This window comes from Salvelinus namaycush, chromosome 20, assembly GCF_016432855.1.
Source record: "Salvelinus namaycush isolate Seneca chromosome 20, SaNama_1.0, whole genome shotgun sequence".
NCBI classification, from domain to species: Eukaryota; Metazoa; Chordata; class Actinopteri; order Salmoniformes; family Salmonidae; genus Salvelinus; species Salvelinus namaycush.
Window position 1 is genome coordinate 11,726,107 of NC_052326.1, and position 12,455 is coordinate 11,738,561.

At 39.8% G+C, this 12,455-nt stretch overlaps 1 protein-coding gene across 1 annotated transcript; it reads right to left on the reverse strand.

The window, feature by feature from the left end:
• Nucleotides 1-1,697: 1,697 nt before the first annotated feature.
• On the reverse strand, nt 1,698-12,099 carry LOC120065032 (F-actin-capping protein subunit alpha-1-like). The gene is made up of 10 exons (XM_039015684.1): nt 11,996-12,099; nt 5,381-5,444; nt 5,202-5,253; nt 5,053-5,116; nt 4,494-4,700; nt 4,094-4,173; nt 3,878-3,956; nt 3,634-3,705; nt 3,159-3,221; nt 1,698-3,053 (listed from the first exon to the last, which is right to left on the reverse strand). The coding sequence occupies exons 1-10, from the start codon at nt 12,032-12,034 to the stop codon at nt 2,913-2,915; spliced, it is 861 nt and encodes a 286-aa protein (XP_038871612.1). The 5' UTR covers nt 12,035-12,099; the 3' UTR covers nt 1,698-2,912.
• Between the last annotated feature and the right edge of the window lie 356 nt (nt 12,100-12,455).

Below are 12,455 nucleotides of genomic sequence, written 5' to 3' on the forward strand. Positions count from 1 at the left end.
ATAAAAAGAGAAGTCTTTACGTTAACATGAATTAACGTTAGTCCCTCCCAGGGCAATTTGTTACATAATCCCTACAATTGAAACCATCACAATGAAACTGAAATTGTGTACGTGATGCAAACAATCCGGCATGGGTCGCACATCACTTATTTCTTATCTAAAACATGGATTTCTAGCTTTTGAGTTTAGTATTCCAAGAAAAGCGATTGTGTTGTTTGTCAACCCTTCCCTGTTCACTGTGGTATGATTGTGTTTTGTGTATTCCAAATTGTTTAAATCCAAACAAAATATATTTTAAAAATTACATAATCTAACTGGGCCATACAGTTTTCACCAAAACAGGGCGTCAATATAAGATTATCATGCGAGTATTATGAAGGCAAGGTTATAGTATAAGTATTCAGACCCCTTCCCTAAATTCCACTTTAAAAAAAACTTTAGCCTTATTCTAAAATTGATAAAATTAACATTTTTCCAATCAAGCTACACACAATACCCAATAATGACAAAGCGAAAACAGAGAAAGAAATTTTGCAAGTGTATGTTTTTTTTTTTTTTACAGAAATACCCTATTTACATAAGTATTCAGACCCTTTGTTATGAGAATCAAAATTAAGCTCAGGTGAATCCTGTTTCCATTGATCATCCTTGAGATATTTCTATAACTTGGAGTCCATCTCTGGTAAATTCAAGCGATTGGACATGATTTGGAAAGGCGCACACCTGTTTATATAAGATCCCACAGTTGACAGTGCATGTCAGAGCAAAAACCAGGCCATGAGGTCGAAGAATACGTCCGTAGAGCTCCGAGACGGGAATGAGTCAAGGCACAGATCTGGGGCAGGGTACCAAAACATTTCTGCAGCATTGAAGGTCCCCAAGAACACAGTGGCCTCCATCATTCTTAAATGGAAGAAGTTTGGAACCACCAACGACCATGACTCTTCCTAGAGCTGGCCGCCCAGACAAACTGAGCATCCGGGGCAGAAGGGCCTTGGTCAGGGAGATGACCAAGAACCCGATGGTCACTGACAGCGCTCCAGAGTTTCTCTGTGGAGATGGAAGAACCTTCCAGAAGGACAACCATCTCTGCAGCACTCCACCAATCAGGCCTTTATGGTAGAGTGGCCAGACAGAAGCCACTCCTCAGTAAAAGGAACTTGACAGCCGTCTGGTGTTGGCCAAAATGCACCTAAAGGACTCTCAGACCATGGAAAACAAGATTCTCTGGTCTGATGAAACCAAGATTGAACTATTTGGCCTGAATGTCAAGCATCACATCTGGAGGAAACCTGGCACCATCCCTACAGTGAAGCATGGTGGCAGCATCATGCTGTGGGGATGTTTTTCAGTGGCAGGGACTGGGAGACTAGTCAGGATTCGAGGGAAAGATGAATGGAGCAAAGTACAGAGATCCTTTAAAACCTGCCCCAGAGCGCTCAGGACCTCAGACTAGGTTGAAGGTTAAGCCCTAAGCACACAGCCAAGACAATGCAGGAGTGGCTTCGGGACAAGCCTCTGAATGTCTTCGAGTGGCCCAGCCAGAGCCTGGACTTGAACCTGATCAAACAACTCTGGAGAGACCTGAAAATAGCTGTGCAGCAACACTCCCCATCCAACCTGACAGAGCTTGAGAAGATCTGCAAAGAAGAAACGGGAGAAACTCCCCAGATAAACAGTCAAGAGGTACTTCATTATAAAGTGATATACAATAATGTGTCTTTATTCAAATTGTCCCTTTACTGTATTTTCAGTGTTTTTCAGCATTTACACATTTGGCACCAATTCTGATTTGAATTTCCACCAATCAGAAGATTTCTACACACTGGTATGGGAAACACTATGGTTAACAGTTAATGATCACAATAGTTACAGCATTGCATTTGGTGCAACTTCTTCATTCCTTTTGTTAATTATACATGTTAGACATTTTGTATAAAAAAATAGAGTAAAAAGGAGGTAAAAAGGGAATATAGGTATTATATATTAACGTAGCCTAATTACCGATAGAGGATACTGATGGTACTGTACTTGTTTAGGCTTGATTAAACCACTGAGAGCCGAGCACGTAGGCCTGCCTCGTGTGTGAAATGAAGATTCATTCAGTGTGATGAATTATAATTTTTTCAAACAGTTCAAAGTACATATCTTTACCACGGGAAAGATTGCACGGAACAGAACTGTTACTTGGGTCTTTTCTTTGGGGTGGGGGGGGTGCACTATATTTTTGTCATATTAAAAGGAGTATACACCTCACTCAGAGGAGACCTTGGGTTACAGAAAGATTTGCCAATACCTATACAAAATTATATAGGTCAGAATTCAATCCAACGCAGATTAAAAGCCTATCGCTGTGTGCATGCTGTTAAAAGCAATATCCCCAGACATTAACAGAGATCAAATTAGCCGTAAACGAAGCGGACGGCAGCTCAATCAGAAATCACCTTTAACCAAAGATCAACCACAAAACACAGGTCGTTTATCTGCATTTGTTTGAATCCCAGCACTTGTAGGGTTACAAACAGTGCTTAAACAGATTGCTACCTGTGGCACCCAGACAACCAACTGAGGGGTATGACTACAATTTGAAGCATGTGTGTGGGCAGGAGGGGATGACCCAATGACCCAAACTTTCAGTGTCAGTAAAGGCATTAAAAAATATATATTTTTGTTTTGTTTTGTTGTTGTTGCAAATGAACAACCCATCAAAATGTCCTCTTAAAATGAAGGCATCACCTTGTAACGTGGCGAAGGAAGTACACTAACTCTTGACATCAAATCGTGGCATTCTTAAACGCAGACAAAATAGACACATTAGACCACAAATTTCATGAGACCACCCTCTCCTTTTCTGATTTCACCCATTCAAGCGATTTGTCTTTGCAGTAACAGACAGACCGACAAACTGTCCTCTAGGCATTCTGCATCTCCTTGCCAATCTTGTAGCTGAGGATCTTGTTCCAGTCAATCTTGGTGCGGGTGACAGGAAGCTGTCGGCGTAAGGCTTTGAACGTGGTGTCAGACATGGTCTGGTAATTCTCACTGATGGCCGTCTGGAAATGAGAGAAATGTTTAGACTCTCGCCCCCCCCCCCCAATAATTTTTTTATCTTCTTCAATTTATCAAAATATTACTGGGAGGAAACATAAGTTGCATACCTGGTATTCATTTTCTGCATCCTCAATGATTTTCACAAACTCCTTTGCAGTCTGAGTCTCATTCTGTCAAAACAAGAGAATCAAAAACAAGTGTCACACCTCTGATGTAAGATAAGAGTTGTCATGCCAAAGGACTAATAAAAACATCAGAATTCATGCCTTTGACAATTGCCTGTAAACTTGACAGATATTGAAGACCATCTCTCTATCATAAAGGACTTATTTTTTTTCTTCTTCATCCTACTTCCGCTCATGCGCCAATGAACAGTTAGTCTGCACCCTTGTACTTCCTTTTAACACTTATGTGCAGGTTAGAAGAAATAGGCCACAAAACCACAGTAGAGTATCATAAGTGTCTCCTCTACTAGGGTTGACTGACACTTCAAGAGTTCTATCATTACCAGTGTCCTTTGCAAAAGAAGCATGCCTTTAGTGCTACTGATTGTGGGCACATTCTACTGAAAGGGAAACTCACATTCACTGTGAGGGATTCCTGGACATCCTTGTGGCTGACCAGCTGCACATTTCCATCCTCATAGTAATGTACCTATAACCACAAGATAGGGGTGAGAAGCAATATACAATATGACATGAGAACAAGATACATTTTCAGTAGATCAATTTGACTTTCAGGGGCCTGTGCCCAACCCATTGTCTTTGAACAGGCTTTTACACAGCCAGACAAAATGGAGGACACTTTGCGACAGACACTAGCCTACCTGTATTTTGAGGACTCCAACGACTTGAGCTGTAGATTGGGATATACTGAACTTCCATTCAGACCTGCAACGGCCATTCCTGAAAACACAAATCAATATGAGTCCTGACTCCTTACCCAGTCATAGAAGTAGATTATGTTGTAAACAAAAACAAAACAAAATGTAATTTAAATTAAGACTTCTTAAAGTGTACTTGCATTGTACACTGTCATTTACCAGAAGTTCTTTGGTTGAAATTGGTGACCTTCAATGCAAGCAATTATGGTTTGCTGGCCGTCTATAGTTTTCCCATAAACCTGTGATGAATAAAACAAGGTTCTGTCAATGTTTACCATTCTCATCTTTATCAACTACACTTGTACAGTCCGAAATAATTAATGTTTCCAGCATGAACAGCTCTTTAAAGATAATAATATTATGTCGAATCCAGGCTGTATCACAACCGGCCGTGATTGGGAGTCCCATAGGGCGGCGCACAATAGGCCCAGCATCGTCCTGGTTCGGCCGGTGTAGGCCGTCATTGTAAATAAGAACGTTCTTAACTGACTTGCCTAGTTAAATAAAAAGGTTAAATAAAAAAAATAATCCTATCCTGCAGGTGAAAGGGAGGACGTACAGTGCAGACGCCGCTGGGGTAGTGCTCCTTGACGTAGGCCCTCAGGGCACTGTCACACGCATCTCTCCAGGGTCTGAGAGACGCCTCTCCCTCGTGGGGCTGGGTGTCACTGGCCTCCTTCCTCAGGTGGTCAAACTTGAATGACTGCTTGTTGTGGGGGTCAAAGAAACGGCCGTTGCCCAAGTCTCCATGCTCTGTGATCAGTACCTGGAGAGGGACGGCGCACAGGGACACAGATAGAGGGCATCAGTTGCTGCATTGACCTTACAGTTAATGTGATATTTACACATACGTACACAGTACCAGTCAAAAGTTTGGACACACCTACTCGTTCCAGGGTTTTCCTTATTTTTACTATTTTCACATTGTAGAATAATAGCAAAGACATCAAACATACATACAAACAAACAAGAGTGTGCAAAGCTGTCATCCAGGCAAAGGGTGGCTACTTTTGACTGGTACTGTATGTATGCATGCATGTATGTATGTCACAGTATGAGACCAACCAGTTTCAAAACAGCTGGGTAAGAGTCACAGTTCAGGTGACTGAGCATCTTACCTGATCATCATACCCTTCAAGTTTGGCAAGGGTGAACTGATCCATGTTGTACTGGGCAAAGGCACTGTTGAAATACAGCAGGTTAAAAGGTTATATTTGCACAACAATGCATGAACAGAATATAGATAAATAAAGAAAACTCTACTCACTGCGCTGTACCCTCCCTGAGAAGATTGTCATTGTTGAGCAGTATCCGCACATCTTAAATCAAGAGATGGCATTATCAAGAGACTACCAACAGCAATGCATTAACAGACTGTATAAAAAAACAAGTGTCTGGGTAGTAAATAAACAGTACAATGATCATACTATTTCTAAGCATACCCACCGTTGAAGACTTCATTGAATTCTCCAGGTGGAGCATGGACGACGAAATTAGCCGCAATGCGGACCTGAGAGAAAGATAATACAATACAATGTGATAAACAGGCGATTATCCACTTTTTTTTGCCATACAACTTTTAAGGCTGACTGCCAGTAGAAAAACATTTTGGTACTATATGATATTTGCATATGAATATTTCTACCACTGATACTACACCCAGAGACAGTGTAATGACATTTTACCCTGGTCACTAGAGTGAAGCAGAGAGCAGTGACTGGCGTGGCTGCCTGATGAGCCTACCTCTGCTCTGTCCAAGCCACTCCTTAGATGGAAGGAGCTTTTCTTAGCAGCTGTAATGCATATGTAAGCATGTGGGGTGTCAGAGGCACTGACAGTTAAACAGGGAGGGAGCTAGGACATTTTAACAAGGGCCCCCCCTGAAAAAGTCTAGAGTGCACTGAAATCCGTTGATGGAACGACAGTATTGTAGGCCTATGTACAGTACCAGTCAAAAGTCAACACACCTACTCAGTCCAGGGTTTTTCTTTATATTTTCTACAATGTAGAAGAATAGTGAAGACATAAAATCTATTAAATAACACATACAGAATCATGTAGTAACCAAAAAGTGTTATTTTATATTTGAGATTCTTCATAGTAGCCACACTACTAATCTCAAATATAATATATGGATTTGGTTAAGGCTTTTTTGGTTAATACATTATTCCATATGTGTTATTTAAACCCTTGAATGAGTGGGTGTGTCCAAACTTTTGACTGGTACTGTGTTTATGTCCAGATGCAGACCCAAAGGTTGTGTGGGTTATATAGCTTAATTCAATACAAGTAAAGTACTCACTGTATAGTTCTATTTTTGCAACTCTTCACTGGTCATGTCAAAAATTGAAACAAACAAGTTCTGCTGTGTGTATGCTGCTGCACAGTTAGGCCTAAAGTGACTTCAGAAAGTATTCACACCCCTTGACTTTTCCACATTTTGTTGTGTTAGTCTGAAATTAAAATTGATTAAATATATTTTTGGGGTCACTGGCCTACACACAATACCCCATAACGTCAAAGTTGAATTGTGTTTGACATTTTTACAAATTATTTGAAAATGAAAAGCTGAAATGTCGTGTCAATATGTAAGTACTGAACCCCTTTGTTAAGCCTCAATTTCACGAGTAAACATTCACTTAACAAATCACAAATTTCATGGACTAACTCCGTGTGCAGTAGTGTTAACGTGATTTGAATGACTAACTTTCCTCTCTACCCCACACATACAATTATCTTTAAGGTCCCTCAGGGAATTTCAGATTCAACCACAAAGACCAGGGAGGTTTTCCAATGCCTCACAAATAAGGGCACCTATTGGTAGATGCGTAAATAAAACGTTTAAAAAAAAAAATAGAAGCAGACACTGAATATCCCAATGAGCATGGTGAAATTATGAATTACACTTTGGATGGTGTATCAATAAACCCAGTCACTACAAAGATGCAGGCATCCTTCCTAACTCAGCTGCCAGAGAGGAAGAAAACCGCTCAGAGATTTCACCAGGAGGACAACAGTGACTTTAAAAAAAGCTAGAGTTTAATGGCTGTGACAGGAGAAAACAGAGGATGGATCAACAACATTGTAATTACTCCACAATACAAAGCTAAATGACAGAATGAAAAGGAAGCATCTATAGAATAAAAATAAAACTTGCATCCTGTTTGCAACAAGGAAAAGTAGAACTGTCAAAAATGTGGCAATTAAAATGAAATTTATGTCCTGAATACAAAGCGTTATGTTTGGGGCAAATCCTACACACCACATCACTGAGTACCACTTCATATTTTCAAGCATAGTAGTTGCTGCATCATGTTATGGGTATGCTTGTCATTGCCAAGGAATAGGGAGGTTTTTTTTAGGATAAAAAGAAATGGAATAGAGCTAAGCACAGGCTAAATACTAAAAGTAAAACCTGGTTCAAATAGGCTTTACAACAGACACTGGGAGACAAATTCACCTTTCAGCAGGACAATAACCTAAAACACAAAGCCAAAGTTACCAAGATGGCATTTATTGTTCCTGAGTGGCCTAGTTACTGTTTTGACTTTAAAAAATTGTCTTGAAAACCTATGGCAAGACTTGACAATGTCTGTCCACCAATGATCAACAACCAACTTGACAGAGATTGAAGACATTTTTAAAGAATAATGTGCAAATATTGTACAATCCAGATGTGTAATGCTCTTATAGAATTTACCAGAAGGACTCACAGCTGTAATCTCTGTCAAAGGTGATTGTAACATGCATTGGCTCAGGGGTGTGAATACTTACGTAAATGAGATATCTGTATTTCATTTTCAATACATTTGCATGTTTTCACTTTGTCAATATGGGGTCTTGTGTCTAGATTGGTGAGATTTTTATTTGTTTTTTGTTACAACCTGAATAAAACAAAATGAATAAGTCAAGGGTGTGAATACTTCTGAAAGCACTGTAGATGCTCCCAAAGACTGTTAGGCACCTTCCCACAGAGCAGTATTTGCAAAATACATATACTCATTCTACTGGTCTGTACATGTATCTGACCGTATCCCTGCTGTGGGCCTGCCATTGAAGTGATAGGAATGCTACACCCCAGTAGGGACTAGGCAGCTTCAAACATGTATCTGCATGCAGCTGACAGCAAGAACAGTCCGTTTACAAGCTTTCATATGAAGGTTGTTTCGTTTTTGGTGATTCAATCGCAATTATTACCTTCAGAAGAAGTCTTGTGAATATCGTTGTACAGTATGTTTGCGTGGACTTTCCATGAGATCAATGATTCCTATACCAAGTAAGAGGTCAAAAGTTCCTTGTGTTGTAATTAGGGCTGTCAGAGTTCTTGTAATTCAATTTTTATTGCGATTAATTGCATTATCTGAAAGTGTTCAAGACCGACTGCCTTTAAAAGCAACAAATCCCTTTGAAAATGTCCTATGTGGCATCAATATGAGTCAGAAACCGTTATTGTAGTATACAAAATGACTACAAAGTGAATAGGATCATTTGTCATAAAGTTAGTCTCTCAAACTGAGTTTGGAACATACAGTGCTGTGAAAAAGTATTTGCCCCCTTTCAAATTCTCAACTTTTGCATATTTTTTATACTGAATGTTATCAGATCAACCAAAACCTAATATTAGATTAAGGGAACCTGAGTGAAAAAGTAACAATTAAATACTTATTTCATAAACAAAGTTATGCAACACCCAATTCCCCTGTGTGAAAAAGTAATTTCCCCCTTACACTCAACTGGTTGTGCCACCAGTTGTCTTTGGATCATGCAGCAAGACAATGATCCAAAACACACAATCAAACCTACATGAAAATGGCTAAAAAGCAAGAAATTTGAAGTTGTGGAATGACCTAGTCAAAGTCCAGACCTAATCCCAATCGAGATGTGGCAGGACTTGAAATGAGCTGTTCATGCTTGAAAACCTACAAATGTCACTGAGTTAAAGCAGTTCCGCATTCAAGAGTAGGTCAAAATTCCTCCACAGTGATGTGAGAGACTGATCAACAACTACAGGAAGCATTTGGTTGCAGTCATTGCAGCTAAAAGGTGGCACAACCCATTATTGAGTGCAAAGGGACAATTACTTTTTCCACACACAAGAATTGTGTTGCATAACTTTGTTGATTAAATAAATATGGATAAATTATTTTTGTTATTTCTTCACTCAAGTTCCCTTTATCTAATATTAGGGTTGGGTTGAAGATCTGATAACATACAGTAGCAAAAATAGAGAAAATCAGAATGTGGGCAAATACTTTCACGACACTGTATGTGCGTCACAAGGAGAAAATTAAGGTTGGGTTTTGATTTGACGATGTCCATTTGCCTTCTAACATGGGGTTAACAGCTGTGGTGATTGCTCTCTATCCAATAGCATAGGCAGTGAGAGACCTGCCCGGCAGCACACATTTGTTTACCTAATACAAAACCTTTCCCTTTTTTTACTTGAGAAATACTGCAAACACCTTAGTTAGATGTCAAATAAAACATCCTCTACAAAAAAAAGTCAAATTAATTACTGATTTTGAGTTCTTAGATCATTCTGTGGCTTTTGAGGAAGTGAAATAGGCTTCCACCAAACACGGAAGCTGTCAGAAAACACACCAAGACTGAAATCACATTTTTCTAATGAGCAACAGAAAAACACCTGCCAGTCGGGGTGTTTAGTCACCCTTTTAAAATACACTGAAAACATCCCAAATACTGCCTCAAAGACCAGCAGATGGCGATTTTTTCATCTTAAGGGAATCTACGCAGCCGGATACACTCGTATCCCCCGTGAACCGGTTCAGACAAAAAACAATCTCTATTTAGGCTGCAAGGTGTCGATTTCCTCCTTATTTTTCACCACCATGCTACAGTGGCTAATGCAAGTCCCAGATGTTGCGTATCGTATTCAGCCAATCAGGTTGCAGCAGTCTTTTTTCAATCCTGGTCTGATTGGCTGAACGCGATACGCAACATCCGGGAGTAGCATTAGTCACTGTAGCATGGTAGTGGAAAATGGTGTTTCATAAAGAAAGTATGCATATATTTCAACAACAACAAAAAAAATCTGCTTTCTTGCCTTTAATCCAGTTGAGGAAATTGTTGCCTTTGCGGCCTGAATGGATCATGTTTTATGCACAAACCAATCCACAGGGGATATGAGTGTATAGCTGGCTGCATAGATTCCCTTTGGACGGTAAAATGAAATTACCCAATATCGCCATCTGTCGGCCTTTGGGCAACCCAAATACAATCTAAGGTAAACAGCTAAAAACAACAATGCAATGGCCACTGAACAAAAATATAAATGCAACATGTAAAGTGTTGGTCCGATGTTTCATGAGCTTAAATACATTTTTCCATACAAACAAAAAGCTTATTTCTCTCAAACTGTGCACAAATTTGTTTACATCCCTGTTAGTGAGCATTTCTCCTTCGCCAAGATAGTCCATCCACCTAACAGGTGTGGCATATCAAGAAGCTGATTGAACAGCATGATCATTACACAGGTGCACCTTGTGCTCAGGACAATAAAAGGCCACTAAAATGTACAGTTGTCACAACACAATGACACAGATTGTCTCAAACTGAGGGATTGTTCAATTGGCATGCTGACTGCAGGAATGTCCACCAGAGCTGTTGACAGAGAATTTAATGTTAATTTCTCTACCATAAACCGCCTCCAAAGTCATTTTAGAGAACTTGGCAGTATGTCCAACTGGCCTCACCACCACATGTATAGCGTTTTGTGGGTGAGTGGTTTGCTGATGTCAATGCCATGGTGGCGATGGGGTTATGGTATGGGCCGGCAGCATAAGCTACAGACAATGAACACAATTGAATTTTATCGATGGAAATTTTAATGCAGAGATACCGTGACGAGATCCTGAGGCCCATTGTCGTGCCATTCATCCGCTGCCATCACCTCATGTTTTAGCATGTTAATGCATGGCCCCATGTCGCTAGGATCTGTACACAATTCCTGGAAGCTGAAAATGTTCCAGTTCTTCCATGACCTGCATAATCACTAGACATGTCACCCATTGAACATGTTCGGTAGGCTCTGAATCGACGTGTACAACAGCGTGCTCCACTTCCCGCAACCACTAAAGAGGAGTGGGACAACATTCCACAGGCCACAATCAGCAGCCTGATCAACTCTATGCGAAGGAGATGTGTCACACTGCATGAGGCAAATGGTGGTCACACAAGATACTGACTGGTTGTGATCCACGCCCCTACGTTTTTTTTTGTGACCAACAGATGCATATCTGTATTGTCAGTCACGTGAAATCCATAGATTAGCACCTAATCTATTTATTTAAAATGATTTCCTTATATGAACTGTAACTCAGTAAAATCTTCGAAATTGTTTCATGTTGAGTTTATATTTTTGTTAAGTAAAAAAAAAAAACAAGTGTGCTGTTTTTCAATTTACATAATTGTGCTAACCGTTACTTTAGACAAAACCAATAAGTCATTATGGTAAAGTAAAAATAAAATTAAAAAATCTGATTTAATTACATCTTAATTTGAACTAATTCTGAATTTGACATTAATCAAGATTTGTATTTAATGTTTGACAGCCCTGGTTGTTATAGTCAATCGCCTAGGTGCAATGTAATACCACCAAGACAGACAATGTGATAATGAATAGAATTATGGCTATATTCTTCGGAGTTGTGTCTAGCACAGTGGGTATATGTGTCAAAGTCTTAAGACCTTAAGACACCTTAGCTAACGTTTACAAACATTTTGGCTAGCTACAGACTCGTGTTTACGCAAACTGCTTCTTGCGTTCGGTATCATTTACATGATGCGTATGGAGAATAGTTGGTTCAATTAACTCCGTCAGTTTATTCCCTAGCAGACAGGATAGTTAGCTCAAATATGTTTTTAACTAGGTACCGTTAACGTTAGTCTGCCAGCAAGCTAACTTTAGCTAGGTACTAGCTTAGCTAACGTTATTTTTGCAGCCAAAATCATTTAGGAAGGACACAACAACCTAGCTAATTTACTAAACATCGTAAAACAGTAAACAAAGTTTATCAAAATACTGACTAGTTATGTAGCTACCTTCTCTTCCCCAGTGAGCTGTTCTTCGAAATCTGCCATCTTGGCTGATCTGCGACAGTGAGGAAGCGGATCTCCACAGTGTCACAATAGACAAAAACAATGAGCCAGATATTTCACCGGATGTATAAATGTCAAACATCCGGTTGGCGTTCCACTCACTACCAAATATGGTGATGAGAGGAAGCCCAGTGGCCGGCAGTAGGAGAAGATGGAGCGAGAAGGATTTTGTCCGACATTCTGAAAATTTTCTCAGTTTTCTGTTTCCAAAACTATAATCTGTAACAAACAGAGTGGACTGCGTTTTTTAGACTTTAGGCTTTACCAAAGTTTTAAAAAAGCGTTGTTTCGATGGAGTGCGAGGGCGAATTGTGTTATTGCATACGCGCACATCACATAGTATGCGTTCCCTAACGGAATATGCAAATTAATCCTAGAACTCGCCAATAGGAGCTCGCTATCT

Coding starts and splice junctions, on each gene's coding strand:
- LOC120065032 (XM_039015684.1), bottom strand. CDS start 12,034: ATGGCAGATTTCGAAGAACAGCTCACTGGGGAAGAGAAG. Junction 5,445..11,995: donor AGCTCACTGGGGAAGAGAAG/GTAGCTACATAA, acceptor TCTTTCTCTCAG/GTCCGCATTGCGGCTAATTT. Junction 3,222..3,633: donor AGGAATCCCTCACAGTGAAT/GTGAGTTTCCCT, acceptor TTGTTTTGACAG/AATGAGACTCAGACTGCAAA.